The sequence below is a fragment of the Cryptotermes secundus genome, unplaced genomic scaffold, assembly GCF_002891405.2.
Source record: "Cryptotermes secundus unplaced genomic scaffold, Csec_1.0 scaffold251, whole genome shotgun sequence".
Taxonomy (NCBI): Eukaryota; Metazoa; Arthropoda; class Insecta; order Blattodea; family Kalotermitidae; genus Cryptotermes; species Cryptotermes secundus.
The window spans coordinates 831580-858498 of record NW_019744108.1 but is presented as its reverse complement, the minus strand read 5'-3'; the positions used below and the strand labels follow the sequence as shown (position 1 = coordinate 858498).

Sequence of the window (26919 nt, the reverse complement as noted above, 5' to 3'; positions counted from 1 at the left end):
AGAACCAGTCTCACGCAATGTCTGGTGAATTCGCGTAAATACACTTCGAGATGGAATCCTTCGATCGGGAAAACGCCTTTGGTACTCTTCAACAGCAGCACGTGCATTGCCACCGCAAAATCCATACACAAAATGCATATCACAATACTCGACGTGTGAAAACACAAAAGGCATTTCAGCAACTCATCACACAACTAATTTACCACCCATTCACGACCCCACAGCAACGTAATCTGTAGGCAGCGCATGAGCTTACGCTAGTGTGACTCGCGGCACTCAAGGACAAACAGATAAGGGTCTCAGCTGACAGGTACGTATAGTGCGTGGACCTGCAAGAAGACCACACTTTTCTCGGGCCATTATCTCCGTAACCGTTCAACTTTGGACATAGGTGTTTTGGGTTATATCGGCATACTTTAACATAAGGAACACCCTCCCGAAGTTTGGTCCATTCCTCCTGGGACACCCTGTATATAATTAACATGTCTACTAGCTGACTGTCAATCTGAATTTTCACTAACTGCTTACTACTGTTTGCACACTTTGTATACTGACTATTATGAGTAAATGAAGAAAATCGCCAATTTGTGTTCTACTGCCAATCTGAAGGACGCATATTTTTGGAGCTGAAATGTTCATGATCCACTGTCACTGACCCAGAACAGATGAACTCTTGAAAAATATGAATAAAATCCATCTAACCATTCAGGTGTTAGCAAGGCTCACATCCATCTATAAGCACAGACAGATGGCATATCAAAACCATTTCTTCATAATTATGAGACTTAAAACATGTAAAGCCAACAAAATATCGAGATACATTTTTTCATGACCACAATACTTTCTCATATATAGGGTACACAAGAAAGCAAAAATCAAAGCTGAAATCTTCATCTTTCTAATACTTCATTTTAATATCTGAACAGAAAATTCAGAAGACATATTTTCTGATGTGTCATTTGTGATTGTGCATACCTCATTAGCCTTGATATTCATTTACGTGTTACAGAAAAATACTGTTGCAAAGCTAAACACACTACAGGTATCAAACTGCACAGAGCCAGTCACTTCAGGTGAAACAGTAATACATTTTTCAATTTGATTTCTGCACTCTGTATGTGGTAATAAATTATGGCTACAAAATTTTTAATAATTTATTTGATACCAGTCCCAGTGAATAAGCCTGTGGTAAGTGTAATTCTGTAGCCCTCTTTTTTATCGTACTGGAAAGTTCTGGCCAGTTTTTGGTCCATGGTGTTGATGATAGGCAGACATCATATGCATGAAATACCAGTTTTAATATGAACCCTAATGCTGGTCACAGCTGCATCTTCAGAGCTGATCCTGCACAAAAAGTAGCTTCAGTTCATGAATTTCAAGATATAAAACCAGACTCAACAAAATAAACAAAACTTTTCAAATTATTAAATTACTCCAGGTTTTTGTTTCCAGTCCTTATGTTCAACTGCCTGAATGGGGAAACTCACTTTTGCAGTTGATGCCCTTTCTTAATAGAGGTTGCAATGTTACAGCTGTGTGTAATTTCAATAAATTGGAATCATCTGTTGACCTGTTCTGGCCTCAGTCACCTGATAGTTTCTTGTTCCAGTTGGTCTGCACTTCATCGTTAATTTAGACAGTGCGCCTTCCTGCATTCTATCAGCATGGTGAATCCATCCATTCTGCTTTACAAAACTGTTAGTTATTGCTAATTCTGTCTTCAGTTCATTCCAAATGTTTTGATTAGTTCTGCAGCCTTACACACATACATTACATGTATAATATAGTTCTGGAGTTCTGCTCATACATTTCAGTTGACTGTCTGTTAATTTTTCAGGTAAATATTAATATGACAATTTGCATTCTTAATGCTTAGCCTATAACTCATGTACCGATTTCAAATTTCACTGCCAAAAAAAATGCTTCCTATTTATTACTGTCTCTTCTCTGTAGCCCAGCCCTTATGGTACTCGTACATATGAGAACGAAGGCTCATCTTGTTCTTTGTTAGTTTTCCACACTGAGGGCAGGTGAAAGGTCCTCGTGCATCACCATGTATATTGGCAATGTGAGTCTGAAGGTTGTCTCGACGTGAGAAGTGTTTAGTACATTTAGGGCAACCATATCGTAACATTCCACCATGGAATGAAGGTGCAGTCATCTTAATATAGCCCCCAACACCTGAAACAAGATACAAATATCTGTATGCTTGTAATATAAGTCACAACTTTTACCGTCATAAATATGACTAATAATTTTAAAAATTACAACACAGAAAAACTGACCCTCTGGTTATATGATAAAAAGAGTTTTGAATTTTCTACCACTGTTGCCATCTGAAACAGCAAAATCCTTATCACACTTGGGGTTTTCATAATGGTCAGTATTTCTGTAGCATTATGGGTATTGTACTGTGTTGCCTTTGATCCCTAAGAAGGAAGCACCAACATACTGATAATTTTCAACTGTTCAATGTGACATGATACCTAGAAGACCAGAGTAAATAAAATCTTACTTGTTTAGAATTCACATTTTGTTTCCAACCTGCCATTAAACCAATACAAACCAATGCAAGAAATAGAACAAACATGAAGTTCCATATTCTTTCATAAAGATATGGCATGCTGACCATGTAGCTCAACAAAAATACCATGGATGGAACACAGTGAACCTTCAGAAGATAACTCATCCAAATGATAATGACACAAATGAATAATGCTGGAGATATCTCATCAGAAACAACCAGTGGGTTAAACAAGTCTAAAATTCATGGTACTTGCTACAACAATCTGGATTATAAGGACAATTAATGTAATTCATTTATCTATTGAGTGAAATGTTATCAGTACTAAATTATCTGAATTGTGGGTCCTTACCTTCTTATTGCATATTTTTTGTGACATTTTCAACAGTCTAAATATTATGGTAAATGAGCTGTTTATATCAAGAAAAAGTTCAGTACCAAATACAGTGACAGACTTAACTGAAGTATAATCCATGCTTGCAGGAGGACTGGGAGAATTGTGAGAAGACTATGTATATGACTGACCTCATATTCTTTTTTTAAATTATGTATATGACTACAGTTCATTCTTCATTTTAGGACACTGGAAACAAGGCTCAGTACTGAACTATAATGACCAATAAAGTCACCGGCACAGTGAATAAAGAAGACAGTCAAATAATGAGAAATTCGTACAAGTCAGGAGAAATGGAAATAACCCATTACCATCTCCATCTAGTGACAAGATCTAAAATTTGTGGAGCTTTATCTCCACGTTCCCTAAATGGATTCATATGAAATGTATCAGCAAAGAGCAACTTAATTTTGTCTATCACATTTGTTTGCTCTACAATTTTCAACATCCTATGCAGGAACTGAATAATAATCTTCTACTACATTTTGAATATTAGAGTGGGGTGGGGTGGGGGGTAAACGGCAGACAGCGCGTAAGGCTGACAACTTCAAAGCCATCTCTGAGCTGATGGTTTAGAAAATGTGGGATCCTCAACATCTCACAACCCTATGGGCCTCCATGGCCCATTAAAGGGATAGCTTTACCTTATCTTTTACAATTATAAGTGTTCAATAAACCTAATTATCAATCCAAACCCTGTGTCTAGTCAACAACACGCATGAGTATTGTTAACTATTTGTACTGATTTTGGCACATAGAGGCTTTTCATTTGCATCCTACTTCATATTTTCATTTATATGCCTATTCTGTTTACAGGCAATATCCATATTGAAGAAAGTCGTCTTCTGGGTTTAGGCACCGTGTATTCTTCGTTTTGGCCGACGTTTCGGAGGAACGTAGCGCCTCCATCTTCAGAGCAGTTGAATGGCTTGGAATGCGGAGAGCAGTAGCTGTGGTGATAGGATGTGAAAGGTGCTGCTTATATACGAAGTAGGCAGGGGGGGTTAGGGAGAACGGACCAATGGGAGCAGTGGGGAGCGATTAAGACCATATATGGTGTTGTGTTGATTAAGGAGGGGGGGTTGAGAAACGGCCAGAGAATCCAGGAACCTTGAGGTCAATAGCACTAGGAAGTGCTGTAGACAAGAAGAACCGGTAGGTTGGGGACAGGCTATTGACGTCAATGACATGACGAAGAACTGGTGTGGCTAGTTGGATTCTCTGAGGGAAGAGATGCTACCATGTCTGTAATCGCTCCCCACTGCTCCCATTGGTCCGTTCTCCATAACCCCCCCTGCCTACTTCGTATATAAGCAGCACCTTTCACATCCTATCACCACAGCTACTGCCCTCCGCATTCCAAGCCATTCAACTGCTCTGAAGATGGAGGCGCTACGTTCCTCCGAAACGTCGGCCAAAACGAAGAATACACGGTGCCTAAACCCAGAAGACGACTTTCTTCATTGTCATCGCCATGAAAACCTCAAAACTTACATAATATCCATATTGTTAAATTTAAAACTGAAACAACACATTAAAAATATTTAATAACAATAAATGGCCAGAGTGATAGGCACATAAAATGCTAAGAAAAATTACTATCCTGATGAAACATGGTAACAAATATATAACAGACTGTGAAACATATTGTTGCAGCAACAACTTAACAAAGAACAAGTAGCACAGAAAAAACAGACACAAAGCTGGGACAAACAAGATCACAGTGGGATTATTACACTTTGTGTGAACTACTGTGAAATGCATCTGATTTCAAAATGTTGTGGTCCACCATCTCAGAACCTCTGATATTGGGTCCTGAAATATGATAATAGAATAATATACATACAAAACAAACTTGTATGTACTCTGACTAGTGACAAAGACAGAACATGTTACAGCTGATACAGAAGGGGAGGGGAAATGTTTTTGCACTCTGTAGTATGTAGTTTTTGTCACTTTTCTCTGCCTAAGGTTATTTCATCATATATCCAACTCAGCCATCATTAGCCCAGAAAATAACATTTTCTTTAGATTCTAAAGGGTTCTAACAGTGGTGTTTAACACTCAGTGTTACTGGGTTTTCAGACTGTGTCCATTGTCCGAACGATGGACAAAGTTCGAAAACCCAGTAACTCTGAATAATTATTTTCTTAACCAGAACCGCCATCTACTGAAGTAACATCTTAGCATGAAAAATTATGTCAAACAATTTCTATCAACAACAGCTGTTACTATGTCTCCAGTATCACTTGTTCAATTAGTGGATGAGCATTCCATCCACTGCAGGTTAGATTATTTAATAACAATGTTTCTACTGTAGAAATTCATAATGCAGAATAACTGTACTTCAATAGCCAATGTGGGAGCCTCCCACAGTGAAGTGAGTGCTACCTAATCAGTGCTCACCACAGCAGCTCCAGCGCCCATTGGTTCACGCCCCGCCTAGTGACAGAAGTATACAGATGCAGAGATCCGATATGCTAGAATCAGTCACAACTATACTTGCACCAGGAGAACACTGCAACAATGAGTCTACTAGTAGCAGCACCGCAGTCAACTCCGCCAGTGATGGCCAGCGCTCAACAGGCCAGCAAGTTGGCCTCACTGCTGTTGGCACTGGCTAGCCTGCTAATGCAAGAGCTTTGCCTGGCATCCTGCTGGCTCACCAGCACCGAGCTGTCATGCAAGGAAGAATGCCAACAATAGCGCTGGCTAGCCCGCTACAACAAGAGCTTCACCTGGCCTCCTGCAGTAGCGCCGACTTGCAGTCTAGGGCCTCTGCAAGGAAGAATGCCAACACTAGCACTGGCTAGCCTGCTGTGACAAGAGCTTCACCTGCCATTAAGCAGGTGCAGCCAGCTTCTGATAGGTGGCCCTTTTTAGGGACAATAATATCACCTCCATCACTAGCTCAGGCTACCCTGCTATGAAGTGAGATTTTGCCGGTAATCATCAGGCACATTCTGATTCCCTGCTCATCTGTAATATTCATTCTAACAGCAATAAATATTTGTTATAGTTTTATGTGGTTGTCTCTTTGAGCAGTGACATCCCACATGGCCCCATGCTCTCCAGACCTGACACCCCTGATTTTTATTTCTGGGGGTATGTGAAGGAAATCATCTACAGTGTTCATATTCACAACTTTCAACATTGAAACAGCGAATCAGGGAAGCTGCTGTATCTGTCAGTCCTGATGTACTCGGTTGAGTGTGGCAGGAAATTGAATACTGCTTAGATGTTTGCAGAGTCACCCATGCAGCCCACAAGGAACTTTGATAAATAAGTGGAAAAACTATTTGAGTTGGTCTTTAATGTATGCACCATGTTCCATTTAATACACACAATATTTTGAAACCCCACCATGACTTTTGGGAAGAGGACCCATAAATTGTTGTTACTGTTTAAAACTTCCTGTAACTATATATATTATTAGAAGAGAAAGACCTTCTGGGTTATAACACTGAATAGTTCAGCAGCAGTACACCAACATTCCTCCAAAATGTTGGTGAACTTCTACCGAACTGCGAGAAGCTCAAATCCTATAATATTTGAATCTGAACACATTCAGTATTTTAATTTTTGTTTCACATATTAAAATATTCCTCTACTTGGAGTTAACAGAAGAAAATTTCAGAACATATATTTTTTGCCTTGCTAATTCTGTTCCAAGGAGATTTATGTGATATGTGTTATTCTCAGACTCTCTGAGTTCTTTAAGCTTTGACCACAAAAGTTGCATCCATGTAAATTCATGTGACCTATTAGGTGCTTCTTCTGTGTGAATGAGTTTGAACATGTGACACAGAAGGATTGTATATGTTGTGGATATGCTTCACCTGAAAAGACAAAAAATGTGTCATTATGTCTATAGAAGAACCTATTCTTGGTCCACTTTTCTTACTTTATAAGGTGACAGAGGTTTATGGCATCATCAAATTTGTATAAGAATCAACAAAAGGATTTTCATTATACTTGGTTCAAACATCATGTCACTGGAAGCCTCCTTACATTAATACATTTTAATTTCCTACCACTGATGATTCATGATGGCTGTCACATTAATGCTAAGGGTCCTCAAAGTTTGCATGGTTACAGATCCTTAAATAAAATGATGTTTCTTTCTAAGTTATCTTCTTTGTATAATGTAGAATAATGACATGGCAGTAAACCAAAATTTACACTTATCTGTTTGATAAAGATAACTAATGAATCAATAAAAATTAATTATATATATATATGAAATCTGGTATGAAGATAGATTACAAATACAGTTGACAATTTTGTGTGAAGTCCCTTATTTTGTACCATAAAAACTACAATAAATTTAGAGGTTATATCTGACAACTACGATGTTGTTTCACACAGGTGAAAGAAATATAAAACCAATTTAATTACTAATGTATAATTTCTCTAATTTAATTACTAATGTACTCAAGTGCCAAAAGTCATGGGATAGCAGTATGTAAATTTATTTTTAAGTGGCACCACTGTCCCTTGACGGCTTGGGAATGCCCAGAGCAGTATCAGTTGTGAGGTGTTCTCTTGTGAACACTGGCCAGCCTCTCATGGCAAGCTGACATGAATTATTGGAGTTTGAATGGGGCATGATAGTGGGTGCCAGGCAGATGGAACATTCCATTTCCAAAGATGTGCGGTCATTCATCATTCCTCGATCCACGGTGTCACGTGTGTACCAGGAATACCTTGTGGAAGGCATTTCCACCCACCGTGGACAGCGCAGTGGCCGACCACAGGTGCGTAATGATTGTGACCAGCGGCGTGATAACAGACAAGCGACTTCTTTAGCTTCCATGGGATATGGGAGCAGAATACCGACCAGAGTGCCTCTTTTAACACCATGACACCGGACACAGCACCTATCCTGGGCTTGTGACGTCACTAATTGGACCCTGGAGGATTTGCAACATGTGGCATGGTCTGATGAGTCACAGTACCAGTTGTTTCAGGCGAATGGTAGGGTTTGGGTGTGGCGCAGACCCCGTGAGGCCATGGGCCTCAGTTGTCTACAAGGCACCGTGCAGGCTGGTGGTGGTTCCATACTGGTGTGGGGTGTGTTCACGTGGCATGAGTTGGGTCTGCTTGTCCACCTAAACACATCATTGACTGGTGACTGCTACGTTACACTGCTTGGTGACCATTTGCAGCCCTTCATGGACTTCATGTACCCCCACAATGATGGGATATTCCAGCAGGACAATGCACTGTGTCATCGGGCTGGAGTTGTCCAGAATTGGTTCGAGGAGCATTCCAGGGAGTTCTGACAAATGGTGTGGCCACTACGTTTGCCCGACATGAACCCAATCGAGCATTTATGGGACGTGGTGGAGAGGTCCATTCGCACCCAAAATCCTGCACCTACAAATACCAGGGAGCTGTGGGCGGCTATCCAGATGGCATGGTGCAACATCTCTCCAGAGGTCTTCTGTCCACTTGTGGAATCGATGCCGTGTTGAGTTGTTGCATTTCGCCGGGATAGAGGGGGTCCTACACAATACTAGGTACCTATCTCATGACTTTTGGCAATTCAGTATAATTTCTGCTGCCTTCATTTAAAAAATGTTCCTCTTCAAACAAGAATATGAATGTGGATACAACACAGTGCAGCACCTCTACATGTCAGTAGGGTGTAAAGGCCAAGTATCAAGAAAAGTTGACAGGACAAAGAAGACCACATGCATGGCCAGCAAAATTGACAGACTTGACTCCACTGGACTCTTACAAGGTGTTGTATGAAGTCTAGGCAACAGTTCTCACAATGCATAAATAAAGTCATGCTGCAGTTAAGAAATGCATCAAAACATAAAATTTTCAATGCAGTAATGCCTAGCAGCATATATTTGAGCTGAAGGTTATTCTGAAAACTTTTAAGATGGTAATAAAACCAGTGGAGAGAAAACTGAGTTTGCATTTAGTGCTAACTAGTGTAGGGCTTAACCCGATAACAGTAATGAATTAAACTGTTATTTACAGGGCATGATTTGTGCTCTGACTGAAGACTTTGAAATGTGATATAGAATATAATTTAAAAGTGTGTCCATTATATAATGGGGAAACCTGATATTTCATTCTCAAAAATTATATACTGAAAAAAAAAATATATTTTTATGCTTTTAGGGCAGGCAGCAATAAAACGTTGGCCCCCAATGAAAGCCAGACTGGGAAGTTCTTTAAAGCACAGTTCATGCAATATTCTTCTTTCAGCAGAAGACAAGAAGCCAGGAAATAAGAAAAATAATACTGTACACACATACAGAGCATAAGCTCTTAAGTGTTCTAGTGTCATTAGAACAATGACTGGTTGACAGTTGTGAATAATATAATTCAGAATGTTACAAATCCTTCGTTACAGACATCAGCTCATTGTGAACTATTTTCCTGATTACTGCTCTAATTTACCATTTTTTTAAACCATTTCATTGATGTCATTAACAAAGCACAACGGTCTAACAGAGTGATACCAAATGGAACACTCTTCTTTGTGATATCTTCAGCTTCTTTCCTAGACAGCAAAAGGAATTATATCTCTTTCGAATTTAATTTTCCTTGACTTCTGTTTAACTCATTGTTATAATTCCTCATCTGTCACGATGCTTTGTTTACTGTCATGCATATGTATGACTAAACTGGATTGGTGAATGGCTTAACTGACCACTTATGCACACGACTTGGAAGTACAAGTAATTACAGTCTCACTGTTAATCTCCACAATTCACAAATCACCACAGAACCCATTAAGCCTTTTCCAGCCTGCTGTGCCTTCAAAAGCCATTCCCTGGCAATGGTTTCTAACAGTGGAGATTCTTCAACTTCATATGTTCATACAATTTCCAGCTGGCCACTGTTTAGCAAATGCGTTGCTTCAATCTTCTCATTTAATTCTTCATGGAGGCCCCATGTCTTTTGGTCAACACACAACAGGATCTCTTCCACGCGATGTTTGTCTCTTCTGACTCAGACTGGATGGAGCGTATTCTGGCCTCCATCTTCTCTTGATGTATATTCATCTTGGATTTCATTTACTCTTTTATTTCCCTTACATTGGCATCCACCTTGGCTTGGTTGGTTCTCATTTCTTTTCTCATCTCCTCCTAGTTGGTTCTTATCTCAGCCAGCAGGTATGCCATCATTTGTTCCACTACCATAGTGTGGTGATATAATGATCAAAATCCAGTGCAATATCCAATCCAACCACTTCTGACACCAGTTGTCACATATATGTGTGTGACTGTAGGTGGAGTTTGGATTGGTGAATGGATTTATTGACCACTTATACACACAATTCAGAACTACATGCAATTACAGCACTACCACTGATCTATGATCTACACACTTTACAAATCACTACAGCACACACTAAGCCTCAGTCTTTCCTAGTCTTCCTTAGTTGTTGCTTGGTAAGAGCTCTCAGTAATGGAGATTCTTCAGCTTCTGTGCTCATGCCATTGCCTACTGGCTAATACTACTCACAACTGAACTGTTCCAACTGCCCTGGTTATAACATCTAGGCATGGACCACATAGAAAACACCCTGTTTCCAACAGTAACTATTGTTGTGTGTGTATCTGTTGCTGTGGGAAAGTGTTTACTGAGCTGTTGCCCAGAAACGGTTGTTGTTTACAAGTCGCTACTTAGCAATAGGTCTATATGCCACAATACAACCACTGAATACTGAATAAATAAAAATATGAACTATAGTAAAACACCCTTAAAATGGAAATATTATTTTATTCAAAAAGTTCTCAGACACAATGGTAATGCATATCTAACATGACATTACTCCCAAAAAACAGATACTATTAAAAAACATGAATTCAACAGAAATCAGTCAGCTTTAATATTTGTTTTCTGTTCACACAATTTTTGTCTGTACTATACTTCCTGAAGTGTATCTGAGAAAATAACATTTCTATTGGACTGGACACAATTTAAATCTGTCAATTAAGTACATGCTAACCTCCTTAATGAACCACCAAAAAAAGAATGAAGAAAATATAAAAGGTGTACTAACAGTATAGAAACAACATAATTTGACTTGTAGCTTGCATTTTTTATCACAAATACTTAAATATAAGGAGTATACACAATTTGATATTATTACCTTGAAAATGTCAGGTTTTTTGGGATTCCAGTATGAGCAGGCTCTGCTGTACCTCTCTCTCTTTCCCGTTGCTCCCACTTTTTAGCACTGGGCATCTGTGACATGCTTTGTTTCCCTTCAGTTTCTTAATCCAATGAAAATCAATAGGACTCCTTGGATGGGGGATCAGCCCATTGCAAGGCTGCTAGCTACACAAACACGAAATAAACACAGACAAACATCCACACCTTGAGTGGGAGTTGAACCAATGATCCCAGTGTTCGAGTGAGTGAAGAAAGTTCATGCCGTAGGCCACGCAGCCACTGTATTGGCTAGGCTCTACCATATAAGCTTTGATATCTGGCATGGCAGAAAAGTCTGTTTAATATCCTCCTGTTTGGTGCATTGGGAGACAGATATAGATCTACCCTCAAACTGTGAATGCATTTTAATGTATTCAGTTTTTCTCTACTTAAAGTTATAAGATGAAATTTCAGAAGTAGCTTCTTTCATCTTGCTTGGTCTGCTCCAAGCATGCATGTATGCCACATGTTTCCTCAGACTCTCCGAATTCTTTGATATCTGGTCACAAATGTTGCATCTGAAAGGACCCTTTAGTTCACCATGTAAATTCTTCATGTGAACTGTAAGATGTTTCTTCAGCTTGAAGGACTTTGTGCATATGACACAGAAAAATTTTCTATACTGATGCCACATACCATCTGAAAAAAACAAAACATGTGTCATTATAACACAAGAATTTCTTCCAAGGTAAAGAACCAAATAAATGTGTACAAAAGCTTATGAAAAATACCACACTACCCTTCAGGTCCTATGCACCTTGAGTCATTCCAGATCCTGAACTTCAACTGTACTGTAGTTTACTGGTCAACAATCAATTCACAATACTGCAGAAAGAGGCTTTATTCTTGACACTAGAAATTACACCAATGAAATTCATTGCAAATATGTTTTGGAGTAATGGAATATTTTCTTTGAAACATTTGCTGGTTGGATGAGAATTCTGGATATGTATGTGTGTAAGGGGCGGGCCATAAAATTCGGCCCTTGCACTGTGACCTTCAGTGATCTACTGTGCTTCGCCTTTATTAATCCTACACTTTGAATGAAATGTAGGACTTTATTTATGGGGGCGTCATAAAAGTTCCATGAAGAACTGACCCAGATGACGAAATCTTAAGTAAGCTATGGCCTCACAATCACATAGGATATGTGTGGCTGATTCATCTTCTTGTAGGCACCTTTCACAGGTTGGGTCATTTGTCAGTCCCTGTTTGAAAAGATGTCCTTTAGGTGGCAGTGTCCAGTAAGTAATCTTACCACCCATCTTAATTTATCTCTGTTTATATTGGATAACTGTGAGTTTAATGTATTTAGGATATTTCCTTAGCACATCTATGGATAAAGATTACATATCCTGCACCATATTGTAGTCTTCTGGATTATGATGCCTTGCAGACTGGAAGGCAGGAACCAGAATTGCAGAGGAATACACTCCCTCTCTGAAGACAGAGGTAGTACTGTAAATTCCTCTGAAAACACAAGTACCAATTTAATAGACTACATGGCAGCATATGCCAGAAGACTACTACATGAAGTTTCACCACCTTAAAAACCTCATATTTAATCCTACAATATTACTTTATATGTGTTATATAAAATTATATGTTAAAGAGTAATATAAAATCCTCTGCAATGTTACAATCAATTAACAGAAAATTACACTACAGTTTTTTTAGGATATGTGTGTATGTACATTAACAGTACATTAACAGTACATTTTATTATACCACCATTCTACTGACTTATTTTACAGTGAATAAGAATTCTACTGGTTGTGAGTACAGTTCATTGTACGTGTTACAAATAAACAAATTACAACATTGGCAGGCAGTGAGAATTACCTCAGTGTTATTACCAACAGTAAGCAATACTGTTTCTTCTTAGCCTACTTAATATCTTTAAGAAATGAGAGCACACTTGTGAGATCACAAAACTGTGTGTCCCCTCTTTTAACTTCTGAAACACCTCACTGATTTTCACGGAACTTGGTATAAATGAAAATGCTACTGGAGCCTAACAAAATGTCATATTTTCTATTTTCCTACCCACAGTAATAACAACATGGTGGACTGGCAAGCTTGTGAGATGGAAGTGACACTTGTGCAACTAATTTAAGGTCCTGAAATGCTGCAATGAATAAATCCTCCAAAATATGGTAATTTCCATAAAGGATTTTTTTTGTGCAAACATGATGGTCAGATTTTGAGGTGGGGGTAACAATATCAGTATTGATGAAATGCAATTTTCAGTCAGCTGGACTGTGTGCGTACAATGGTTTGATAATGCAACACATGGGCAACAAAGATATGGTAAGTATATTGACATATTTTTAAATAAAAATGAATGTCAAATAAACGAATAAATGTATTACACTGAACAGAAAAAATTAATACAGAGTAATATTTAAAATTAAATACATAGAATAAATTTAGCCCTATGTCTATGTCTATGTCTATGTCTATTTTTGGAAATACAGACGGTTAAGGTATATGAAACAAATATGTTAACCAATGCCATGAAAACCTCAAATCCTACAATGCTATATATGGTTTGGAAACACAATCTCACTTTGTGGAGGGAACATGAAAGTAGTATTCAGGAAAATATGGTAGTTCCTTTCCAGCTTCTTATTACTTTACAATGTGACAATAGATATATAAACTGTCATGTGTAGGTGGGTATGAACGACAAAATTAACAGGTTCTAGTTTGGATGATTGGATTTACTGGCACTTTGGTTACAATATCTCTTAATTACAATTAATACGGCACTATCACTATTCTACACACTTTCCAGTCCACCGCCGCACATGCACTAGAATTCTCAGTTTCCACTAGTCTTCTCCTAGCACCGATTTCAAAACAGAAACTAGCACTTCAATATGAAGTCTTCTTGCCATATCTTGTTTAATCATCCTGAAACCTCAGAACTCATTAAAACTCTCCTGGACTGCAAGCGGACTCATGTTATATAGCCGCGGCACAGACAACACAGAAAACACAGTTCTACTCTTGTGTAGCGCAGATCACACAGAAAACAAGTCATGTGATAGCTAAGTCGTGTTGGAGTGTGACATCACTGCGCCTGCACGGAAGTGTATTTACCGAGCCATTGTCTAGAAGCGGGTTGCATAACCCGTCTGTTCCATTGTTGGTGCATGGCTATTTCCGTGGTTCAACTGTTCTTGCATGGGGCAGATATGCCACAATATATGATATGCTGTACATTTTGATAAATGGATAAGTAAAATAAGGCTGGAGTACGTTGTCATAATCCAGAGCTTTTAATATTGTTATGTTGGTCAATCTATGTACAAAGATGGTTAGATGTTGGCCAGAAGACTACACATTCTCCACTGACTCCTGAATTATTTCAAGTGGTTGATGGCACATGCATTTCATTATGGGAGACTACAGGGGTACTTGATGTTGTGAGAAGAGAGAGGCGCTGCTGATGATACTTCCATGTATGAGAGCGCAGGCTGCTGCGGTTCATAAAATTCTGTCCGCAGAGGGAGCATGTTTGCTCACTGCTTGCATCCAGGGCATGCTTGTCCTTGATGTGTATGCGTAGGTTTCCCACTGTACTGTATAACGAGCCACAGTGGTCACACATGAATTTCCGAACAAAGCTTGTGAGCCCTCTTAATATTTTATGACCTGTAAAACCAAATCTGCAGTCAAGAAACACTAAGTAAGCAACTACAGCATAAGGGCATGCATCAACACACACAATACAATAGAGAATAAAAGCTGACTGCTTGGTTGAGTTTTGGATTATTTAACTCTAGCAGGAGCAGTATACATTCCTCAAATTTAAGATAAGAGGAACTCAGAAAATACAACTCAAAAAATTCTCATCTGATGAAAAATGATAGCTTCAGTTTTGGATCAGGCACAGTTGTTCAAAAAATGTCAGCTGCCACTTCTAAAATGACATGCTTTAAACTGTACAGGCTATACAGTATTGAATAGTAGGATTATTCTAAATTACACATTGAAAAGAATGTGGAAAGAAGTGGTCATGACCAATTTTAAGGTAGTACCCTAGAATTTGCCTGTAGGGACTGACGAAAACTATATGCATCAAGCACAGCTGGCCTCAGGGTTGAGATTATAAACTCAGACCTTCACATATATATGAATCAGTGCCGGTACACAAAACACAGGCAATGTTGCCCATATGTATTAAGTACCATGTCATGAAGACATAAGGGTTTGTGGAGGTAAAGCTCAGTGCAATCTAGACACTGACAATGGCTGGAGTAGTGGTCATCATCACATTCCTAATGGAAAGAGACACTGGTACTGATTAAGAATGAATCTGGGTGGGCTCCACAATCAGTCTGAACATGGTGCAGAAAAGAAGAGTGGGAGACAAACTGCAGCAGTCCAGTCCACAGTTAAGTGCTTTATTAAGTGAGCTGTACCTCTTCATCATCATCATCATCATCATCATCATCATCATCATCATCATCATCTTCAATTCTACTTTTCAAAACACATTTTAAAAATGATACTCTTTATGTATATTTATACAGATTCAATTTCTTTTGAGATGCTGTCATAATCTTGATTCTTTGACAGAGGTCACCAACATTTTTCATACTGTTCAGTAAACATAATCTCTTAAGAAACTTCATGGAACAGTCATCAAAAGGCTTATTACTACATTCATAAGACCCAGACATTGCACTCTATCCTGAACCACAAGAATCCAGTCCATACCCTCACATCACACTTGTTAAAGATCCACTTTCATATTATCCTTCCATGTATGTCCAGGTCTACTAAATGGTATCTTCCTTTCAAATTAGTCTTTTACCATTTCATTACACCATATAATACATGGTATAAAATTTGGTGAACACTCACCCAGTTCAAGAAACATTTAACTCAATGACCATTTACGGCATGGTGTATAATATGAATATAAGTGGGTGGGTAGGGATTTATAAGCAAAATGACAAACTCCTGGATTCTTAGAAATAAGACACTTTTCAAGAGAAATCAACTTCTAACTAAGCTAATCACTTAGAAAGATCTGAAGCTTTCACAGACAATAAATGCGACAAGATTTTCTCACGTGAACAGCCACTTCACAAGGTTACCAGATTTGTTTCCATATCAAAGAAATTTTGTGCAAGGTTCTACAACTTAAACAATTACAATGAAAACAACAATCATGTTCTGATTTTTATTCATATTTTCAATGTAACAATGCCATACTTAAGTATTACATTTGTAAAATAAGAATACAGAAAACATATGCCATTTGAAATTATCTCTGATGAAAGAATTAAGTGAAATTTACAATGAAAGGCATTAAGATGTAAAGCAGACAAACTTACCACTACAGTGGTTCACAGAAATACTGTAAATATAAAGTATACAGTGAACTTCTGAAGACAAGCAATAAGGAGGATTATGTGCACAAAATATCTAGAGAAGTAACTTTTCAGTCATGTGTCTCGAAATATCTATAAATAAATGCTCTACTATAATTTCACCTGTACACAATATATTTATTTAGGAGACATGCACATGACTGATGGCCCCTCTCAATATAAAACACAGTACTCCTTGCAAAAGAAATTAGTGTGTATTCAGTTGTTATGTACTAATGGTGGCATAAACTGAGCTTAGTGGTGCAGCTATTTACAGGGGCAACAATCTTACAATTCCTGTTATTTAATTATCCCTTACCACATTTTTCATTGTTACAAAGGCATTTAGTTGTACCATAAATTACATTTTTTAAAGTCCAAAGTACAACAGGACTTCATTTCATAGTTTTAAATTTAAAACTACTAAGTTTTATAAAAATTGGAAAAGAGAGGTAAATAAATATATGTTCTGGATTGTAAATAAATAATATCCAGACTTACGTAACTTGCTGATAAAAACTTTACCCACTACAAAATCTAATTATTTAAAATTGGCTTTTGGGATTGACCCCTTTTGTAATATATGGGCTATGTTCAAATAATCACCATCTTTAACCAATAACATGTAGTAAATATATAAATACAGGCACCTCACATGTACATCAATCTGATTTGTGATGTTTCACTGTAACATCATTTACTAACAGGGGAATAAGTTTTCTTTTAACAATGTCTCTGGTCAAAATAATGTTGTTATGAGTAACCAGTGCAGCCACAAATTAAATGATTTCCCATTTCCACTGCTCTGATACTATGCTGACAATTCAAGGAACACATGTCTGATGCAAAATGAAAGCTACCCGTGTTTCAGTTTGAGTCTAATAGCATCCCTACTTTATACAAAGCTCAACAGATGTTCATAAATTTTATAACAACCAGCTCTTCACTTAAAAAAAAAATCATTTGGATTTCTAACTTCCACTCAAAATATTTTTGAGTGCGGAAGACACTTAATGAAATGCAGGGAAAACAGAGGTTTTCATGTATAAATCAATGTACAAAAGGTTTAAAAACACATGAGCATCTCAAACCACGCATCAACATTAAAAAGAAGAGTTACATGTGAAATCTGAAGTTCTCACAGCAGTTATGATGAAGATTGCTCTCTTATGAGATATGATGCTGTGTAGTTTGGCAGATGGTACCAACGCTTGTACTATCTTCAAGCATAATGAAGGCAGCACATTCCTCTGAAATATTCATACCTATCAAATTACATGGTATAGTATCCAAGAAGACAGTGATCTTAATACATAACAGGCAACAGACACCCGATGAATTTAATATACAGATAAACCTATGGTGGACAGATATGATAGCTTCCTTAGATTTTCTTGAAATTTCACACACAAGGAAAACAATTAGTTTCAGAACGTTCTGAGAGCATATGAGACACTTCTTATGCATTAGTTGCATAGTGTATGAAAATAGTGCATTATATGAAGGTGACAACTCTGCTGGTGTCACAGAGATATTAACCTACTAAATGGATTTTGATGAATTCTGGTATTGGGGGTTTATATTAAGAGCTTCATCTTTTATGGTCTACTATGACCCCAACTTTACATGACGCTCACAGTGAACTTTACCAGTTCTCCCAATAATGATTCAGCACAGAACAAGTTAATACATGACATAAAATGCAGGACTTAATAAGATCTATAACTTTCATTCTAAAAGATTAAAATATTGTTAATATTTAATTGAGGGAAGAAAGAAAGACTGTAGGAGGAGGAGGGGAAGGATGATGAGAAGAAGACACTTCTGCAACAACAGATTTACATCTGTAATAAATGGACATTAAGGTCACCGAGGTATGAAAAATCATGACAATATGCATGGAAATGGAGTATGTCTCTTCAATCTTCCATGTTTCACTGCTAAGTATGTTAGAAGGGTGTACTGAATCCAGGTTCAATTTTGCTTATCCATGAATCTTTCCTGAATTTAAAAAATGGATGAACTGTACACACACACACACACACACACACACATACAAAAGGGGGGGGGGACAACAACATGAGGTTTATGAACTAGCAACACTTGTTCTTGACAATCTGAGTGTCTTTCAACTCTGGTCAATGACAAGATCACATCACATCACAACATTACTCACATCAATACATTTGTAATGAAGAAAAAGAAACACTATTCTGACTAAAATTTCTACTCATATTAGCAACCCAAATAGTCTGTCCATCTTAAGCCATGTCACTTGATAGTATTTAATTGCATGATCACTGTCACACCAGTACCAAAGTTCTGATCAAAAACTGAACTTCCCATCGCATAACATAACTGTAAACTGCCAATTACCATTTTAAAACACAAAGAAATTTGGTGGAATGAGGAATTATCTTTTAAATACTGTTTTCACAGGCCCTAGTTTTAAGATGCAATACCTTATGAAATATTAAACAAAACACTCTCTTTTTTAACACCTGGACAAACTCAAAGCTTGGTAATACCTTAAGACTCACTACCAGCACCAATAAATGGTATTCTGTTTCTTTTCAGGTCCAAACAGAGCATGCTCTGAGTGGCTGTCACTATGAGAGCATAAAGTCTGTCTCATACGTTATATACGTATAAATCATTTATTTTCTTTGCATAAACAACACTTTTCACATAAGCCTAAATTAAAACCAAGCAGTTCAAGATCTGCGCTTCTTATATGCAGGTTACCAGCCCACTTCTTCCAATCCTCTGGGTAGAAAGCCCAGCATTCAGAGTATACTGAACTCCACAAGTAACATGGGGTGGCACCCCCATCCTGTAGGAAAGCAAATGCTGATGGCCCCCAAAATGTTTTCAGTTTATGGGAAAGCCTACAATTCTAACATGGATGTCTACTTAGGGACAGATCGAGAACATGTGTGACCACAGACATGAGAGCAACCTGCATAACTGAAAACTCTTGATAAAAAAACATGGAAGGACATGGAGATAAATATGTATATACATTTTCTTCTTGCCTGACTTACTTGATTTAAAAAAAGAAAATCAATTGTTGCAGAGCAGCCCAACCTACCAGCAAGGGAACACCACAGGATGTCCCAAAAAAGGGGGGGGGGAAGGAGGGAAGAAAGAAAGAAAGAAAGAAAAGAGGGACAGAAATGAAGCAATATCCAGTTTAAGACACGAGACAATGACAATGATGCAGCACTGAGTTGCTGAAAACACTTTGCAACAAGCCCCACTGTTTTGTCTCAAATTAATCAAAACGTCTAATTTTGAAACTAGGGAGTTCCTTCTGATGACCTAGTATTTTATTAACATGCATACTGTCACGTGTTAAGTGACTATAAACTGGTTTTGGGGATAATGTGATTTACTGGACTCTTGAAATTCGTGGGGGTGGAGTCCATCTGGGTCCACTTGGCACAGCGACCACTGATTGGCCTATTGTACCTGCCCCGGGTGATTATGATGATGGAGAATTTGGTGGAATGAAGATAGGCAGGGGAAACCGAAGTACTCGGAGAAAATCCGTCCAGTGCCACCTTGTCCACCACAAATCTCACTTGACCAGACTCGGGATTGAACCCGGGCCAACGCAGTGTGAAGCCAGTGACTAACCGTTTGAGCTATGGCGCGGCCTTTGAAACTTGTAACTACAACTACACCATTATCGTTAATTCACACACTCTATAGTTCACTACAGCACGCATCAAGCCTTCTCAATCTGCTATGTCTTCACCGGTTGTCTCTTGGAAATGGCTCTGATTGCCATAGATTCCATGGCTCTGGTACTCTCTGGCTGTTGCCTATCTCACAACTCCACTATGAGCTGCCTGGTTACAGTCTTCTAACAAGGGCTATTACTTCCGCCCTCATGGCTCAAGAACTGCACTCCCTAAGCCACGTCTCAAGACTACTGATTCACTACTTCGTAATAGCAACCGGCCTTCATTATATAACTGTCAAAATCTCTTCAATTGTTGCATCACGCCACTGCTGCAGCAGAGAGATGTTTATCACGCAATTGCATGGCAACGGGCGACATATTTGGCGATGCGGAAGCATGTCGATTGGCCGTTACTTAGCAACGGCTATTCTTCCTGGGTCCAACCTTCCAACTATCAGGATATGTTACATTTCCCACTCCTTAAGGGTGTTTGTCCCAAGTAGCCAATAAGCGTATTGCCATTTCTTCTTTCCGGGGACTGTGCTTGTGTCGCCTGTGATCGTGGTCGCTGACTGTAGCTTCAGTTTTGCTGGCGCTGAGATGTCTTCTGGTTTCTATGGCGTCCAGCCTTCCTGCTTCATGGGTTGGTTCTCGTGTTGCTGCTCTCCAGATGCTCCAACTGCCTCCTCCTCAGGGGCGCTGGCCCGAGCACCGTTCATCCCTTGAGGACGTGTCAACCTGCATGAGATTCGGTGACAGGCGACCGCTTCCCATCGTCCTTGAGGGTTGGACCGGCGTTCCCGCTTCTGCTGGATGGGCGGCCCTGGAACCCGTCCCTGTGAGGCTATATATCACCTCCAGGGGTCTTTCTGGACACACTTCCACGATTCTGCCACACTGCACCACTGCTACATCGGTGACGTCGTTTTAATCTTGCGGTGATCAAGGTCGTGCCTCAGGGCGTCAAAAGGACACTTCCTCTCCGCCCATTCCTAGCAGAAAGAGCTTCAAGTCCACGAATGCATTCTAAGGTGCAGGACGTCGGGTCCTAAAATGTACTCGTCAGCGATATTGATGACGTATACCCAGACAGTTTGTGGGGGGCTGACAGAGTTAGTGTTAACAACGCTTCTTGCAAGATGGGGAGGGTCCCTCCTGATGCCATTTGCAAGGCGAACTTCTGGGATGGCTCCCTCTCGGCCAGACCTGCTGCGATATTCGGCCTGGTGTTCTCTCCTATTTGTCCTTCAGGGAAGAGACGGCCATGTCTGTATACACCACTCTGAGTGCTAAACTAAGGGGCAGTAGCAATGGGGCCGTCACTTTTTCCTCTTCCCATCTCGGTCGATCCTCCGTCTTACTGAACCTGGCCCCAAGCGGACGCAGTTCTAAAGGCACTTCAAACTTGCGCAGACGGAATAACAGTTCCTGGTTGTCTGGATCATTTCTTCGCAGTGGCTCTCTTCTGTTTCAACAGTATCAGTAGTCTCATGCAGGCTCCGGGTCTGCTTCGTAACTGCCTGTAGGCCAAACTGCGTTTGTTCGATCTTCTTGGTAAGCACCTTGCAAGACCCTTTGTCCGTTGGTCGCCAGGTAACAGGAAGTCTTCCACCCGAATTCTGATGGTTTGTTCCAGTTCGCTTCGAAAGAAGGTTATAGCGACCTCTTGGTTGGCCTTCATCTCTTCACTGACTTCAATTTCGGTCCAGATCTCCAGTTGGCAGCGCTCCGTCCTTTCGTGGTTGGTACTGATTGTGGCTTCCATCCCGGCTTTTCTTTTCTTCTTGGCCGCTCCTTATTGTGGCCTTTATCTTCTCCTGGGTGGCCCCATTCTCTTCTCGAACGGCCTTCACCTGGGAGGCACAAGAACCTATCTGGGTTTCCATCGATTCATGCATGGCTTTCAGGATTTCCATTACTTGCTTCATTTGGCTTCAATCCACTTGATTCACTCAATCCAGTCCCACTTCTGACACCATTGTGATGTGACTGAGTGACTATAGACAGGGTTTGGGTTGGTAATCGGATTTACTGCAGACTTATAACTCGGAATTACAACTATTATGTTCTACAAACCATCAACACCAGGGCCTGGATTTTGATGACATGTCACCTTCTTTTCCTTGTATCCTATGCAATGCTCTTAAATATATAAATCTCGGATATGAGCTGCTGGTTACAGAAACGTAAATTTTATAGGTAATTTTTTGTCATTTTTTGACATTTTTAGGTTTAAGGTAATTTTTTCATTTGGGGGGTAATTTTTTGGTAAATTTTTGGACTTTTAAGGGTATTTCTTGTCATTTTTGGCCATTTTGGGGAGTTTCTCTTCATATGTTTTCTGAGATGTGAATAACATGGAGGCGAAGTGTTCTTTCTTTTCTCCTTTATGTCATTTTTCTGGATTTTTTTGGTCATATTTTGAATATTTTCAGGTCATCAAAATCTGGGCCCTGCATATTACATTTTTGGGTCATATTTTAGGTCATTTTTCTGGATTTCTTTTTCGGTCATTTTTTAAATATTTTCAGGTCATCAAAATCCGGGCCCTGATCATCACCTACACCAGTCTTCTCAGATCGGTACAGCCTCCTAGAGTGAGAGACAGCACATGTGGGTATGAGGGCAATTTTGAGTGACAAGCCTGTAACATTAATATGGTTACAAGTTTATTACAAACCCTATTTTTATGCCAGACAATAAATGGAAAATTAACATGTACTGGTGCAATACGTCGCACATCAACAATCGTAAGGATGAAAGTATGATAGAATGAGTATAAATGCAGGTCTATGTAGAGTCTGAAATAAGTTCAAGGGTGATATTACAGCACCAAAATTTGTATCATTTTAGTGTTGATACTGTACAAACATCATGTATGAAAAGAATCTGACAAAGTGTTAAACTGAATTTAAAGAAAATTTCAAAGGAGCTTGATGTCACATAAATCTTTGTTGTATGAATATCAAGGAACCTACAAGAAAGATGTCAGGAACGTAGTCTGTCCAGCCAAGTAAGGGATGGCTTACATATATCCAAAGGGGGAATGTATGTGTTCCAAGATGGGTAAGGTGTTAAGCCACATCTCACAGTAATTTCGTCTACAATGTTCTTGTCAACAAAAAATGAGATGAAAGTGGTTAACAAGTATTATGTAACATAAAAATTAAACTTATAAAAAAAATGAGGACTTGAATAAGAATACAAAATTTATCCTCTTTCCCCCTTCAGGGGATGCAAATTGTAAATTGTATTTGGTCCTGGCCCCACCTGCCCAGATGTTCATAAGCTTTCACTACTCATACCCACTTTCATTCATAAAACAAAACGAACTCGTTGCTGAAATAATTGACAAAATTAATACCATCTAAAATCTAAAGTTTTTGCAGCATTAATTATGAAAAGTATTAACTTGTGGGGTGTAACACCAGGTAGTCTGGTAAATGTCAAAAATCATTTTTTTTTTTTTTTTGCAAATTCTGTCTCCATCTTTGGAGGCAAAGAGTAAGCAAGGTAAGAAAACTTGCCCCTTGCTGGTTCCTTCCTTGGCTCACTCTGAACTGAAGATGGAGCAAGCATATTCCTCAGAAATACTTGTGAAATTCTACTGGACTACATGGTGTTACACCCCAGAAGAGAGTGCTCTTCAGGTTGTTTTCAGACATGAAATCTGAAACTTCCTTTATCAGAACTTTACAGGTTGATTAAGTGCTCCCCATAGAAAAAGTCTGTTCTTGCACATCTAAGTAAAAACAACTTTATTTTTTCTTTTTAAAGAAAAGAATGTACTGACCATGGAAAAAAGCAAGATTTGTCATGAATGCTCATTCCGCTCTCATACAGATATGTACATTATATTTAATAAACAGAACTCATTAAAATCAGTATAAACTATATTCATTACACAAGAATTAATGTTTGTCAAATAAATTAGTCTTCAGGAACACACAATGCTCATTCTGGCATTAGAAGATAACATTTTGATGCGAGACATTTCATTGTGATACGGAATGCTAACCAGTAGTTCACAAGTGATGACTGTTAAGATCATAAACTTTCAATGCTAAAATGCTAATTCATTAATAAAGTGCACCAGCTTTAGGTGGAAGAGGGATTGGTAACATCAGATTTAGTTTGGTTTGAAGATTTAGTTAATTTCCTAATCCTTTCTGCATTCCTGTGGTAGATGGACAGATGATTTTGGAGGCTGTTATTACTGCGAAATACTTTGCAACAGTATTGGCAATTAACAGCTTGACTGGGCAAATGACGGTCTTCAATGTGGCGTTTGAGACTTGACCTTCGCATCATCTTGCCGCAGAATGTACATGCACTGTACAAGGTGATGACACCACTCACTCCACCACCTGGTAGTGGCACTATGACCTCTGCAAACAAATCAGCTGAAATTACTCGCTGTTTAATAATATGTGTGACAGCATAATCTCCCAACATTTGCAGCTTCACAAGAAGTAAGTTTATAAATTACTACATTTTATTTTAATAACACATGCAATTCAAAAGAATGATGTTCTGTATAACTGATGTTTGTACCATGATCAATGTTCACTGCATCTTCTTTTGTGTAAAGCACTGTATCAAGAAGCAAAATAACTACCGACACTTCAGAGGAACTGTCATCTCCTTCTCCGGGGTCAAAGAGAGTTCCTCCAAAACAATGGCAATATTTTGATTCCTTGCCCAGAAGATGGCACATTCTCATTTAAACAACATAAATATCCTACAACTCAGTGAGTGCGGTGATGATTTAATGACTCATAAAGTGATAAAAGCCAACTTTTTGATCTATGTTGCATTTAACATAGCAGGGCATAATAAAGTTACCTGACCAACAAATGAATAGTCTCCAAGATGTGATCAACTTCTCTGTTCAAAAGACTTATGTCCCGAGACATTCTGAAACATGGATTGTTCTTAGCTTCACAATTAGATTGTGCTACTATTTGTCTCATGATCTACATATGGCAGCCTTATGCTCACCTGTGATCGTCTTTGATAAAGAATTTATTTATTGATATATACCAAATAAGATATGCCCTCTGCAAAATTTAATACACTAAAACATATGACTTAAAGGTAAAAACAGTCAACTTGGTGCTTATGCAAAATGTCACCAGAATACATTTGTAAGAAAAATTATGTAAACCTCCGTGTTTTGTTAGGAGATGAATTAACTGGTTTTTATAGTGTAAGGATATTCTGTGGTGCTGGGTCCTCCTCGAAATATAATTAAAAATCCCCCACTTTCATGGAACCTGGAAGGTTCACTATCACATTTATAACATTATGACAATAGACCATATGCTGAGCTAGCTGAATCTAGAGTTCTGTCTTCTGGGGTATAATGCTGTGTAGTCTGGTGAAAGTCAACTGACGTTTCGGAGGAACATGTGTCCTCCATCTTCAGGGTTGAAGAATAAGCTGAGCAAGAAACCACTGTGAATAAAATAAGGGCAGAAGAATAGGCCGAGCAAGAGACCAGTGTGAAGGATGAAGGCGAAATGTTGCTTGACTTTAAACGGACTACATGGCATTACATCCCAGAAGATAAACCGCTTCATAACCACTGCGGAGAGAACCTAAAATCCTACACAGCCGAATCCTGTTCACATCCTCATACTCTGTTTTTCTGAGACACATTTTTATATTGTACTCACTTCTGACACCTAGGTCACCCACGTGGTCTGTGCCACTGATGTTTCCCAACCAAAACTATTATTAGGATACAGCTCATTTACACACACACACACAAAATGGATAAGCTAAATTTCAGTGGTTGCTGAATCCAAGCCCAAGAAATATTATCTTAGACACTTAAAAACAAAATCAGAAAAAACTTTCTGGAATTAAAGTGGAAATATCTGACAGGCAAAATTAGTGAGCTTGAAACAGAAAATTAGAACAAATATATTACAAATTTGTAAGAGGCATGAGTGAATTTAAGGTTAGGCAGACTGAAATGTATATGGCTGAGTTGTTAGAATCCGAGCCTAGTTCTGTTAAGGTTGAAATTGCTATTTAAATGTTTAAGATGTAAAAATTTCCAAGTACTGATCAAAATTCAGCAGAATTCATCCAAGGAGGAAGGCCACAACCTTATTTACTGCACATGGAATAAGGAAGAATTGCCAGAGCAGTGGAAGAATACTTATTTGCAAGAACAGCAATAAAAATGTAGTAGTTCCTAGGACTGCAACACTTGATATCTTCATAACAAAATGTTATCATACATCCCTTTCTCCAGATTAACCCCACATATAGACAAAATTACTGGGTAAAATCAACATCAGTTCCAGTGTAACAGATCAGATGCCTATCATTAATTCTCCACTTCTGATACTGCAACAGCTATGTACAGACCTCAAGAAGTTCTGGGGTTCAGAAGTACTGTACAACATTCTCAGAGAATTTGGTACAACCACAAAACTAACTAAGCTAATTAAAGTGTGGCTAAACTGAATGCATAGCAAATGATTCTTAAAAATTCAATAAAAGGTGAAGAAGTGCTTGACAAACTGAGCAACTATCAGTGTCACAAGAAAGATATTTCCCTATGGAATTAGTCAGCAAACGGTTGAAGTCATATCCCAAACTTTACTAGGCAATCCAGAAGTCTTCTACAATCAATGAATGTTGTCTTACTAAACACATTTTTTTTGTATGGTACACATTAATATCTCTTACATTTGCATTTCTCAATCAAAAATGTTTCATAAAGTTG

At 38.7% G+C, this 26919-nt stretch overlaps 1 protein-coding gene across 13 annotated transcripts in view; it reads right to left on the bottom strand.

Moving 5' to 3' along the window:
- The window catches only part of LOC111874402 (broad-complex core protein), a 174916-nt gene that overhangs the window by 48382 nt on the left and 99615 nt on the right, over window positions 1–26919 (bottom strand). For 2 of the 13 annotated variants that reach the window (XR_004514107.1, XM_023869891.2), the window contains exon 8: window positions 24489–24565. The exons of 6 other annotated variants lie outside the window; for them this stretch is intronic. Coding sequence is in view for 4 of the 7 variants with exons in the window: in XM_023869886.2 (XP_023725654.1) it covers window positions 24276–24565 (290 nt within the window). In the remaining 3 variants the exon portion in view is untranslated. Of the gene's footprint in view, window positions 1–439; window positions 2182–10826; window positions 11742–13972; window positions 14763–22661; window positions 24566–26919 lie in introns of those variants that run through there. 5 more of the 13 variants (XR_004514106.1, XM_033755441.1, XM_033755440.1 and 2 more) reach the window with 5 other exon arrangements.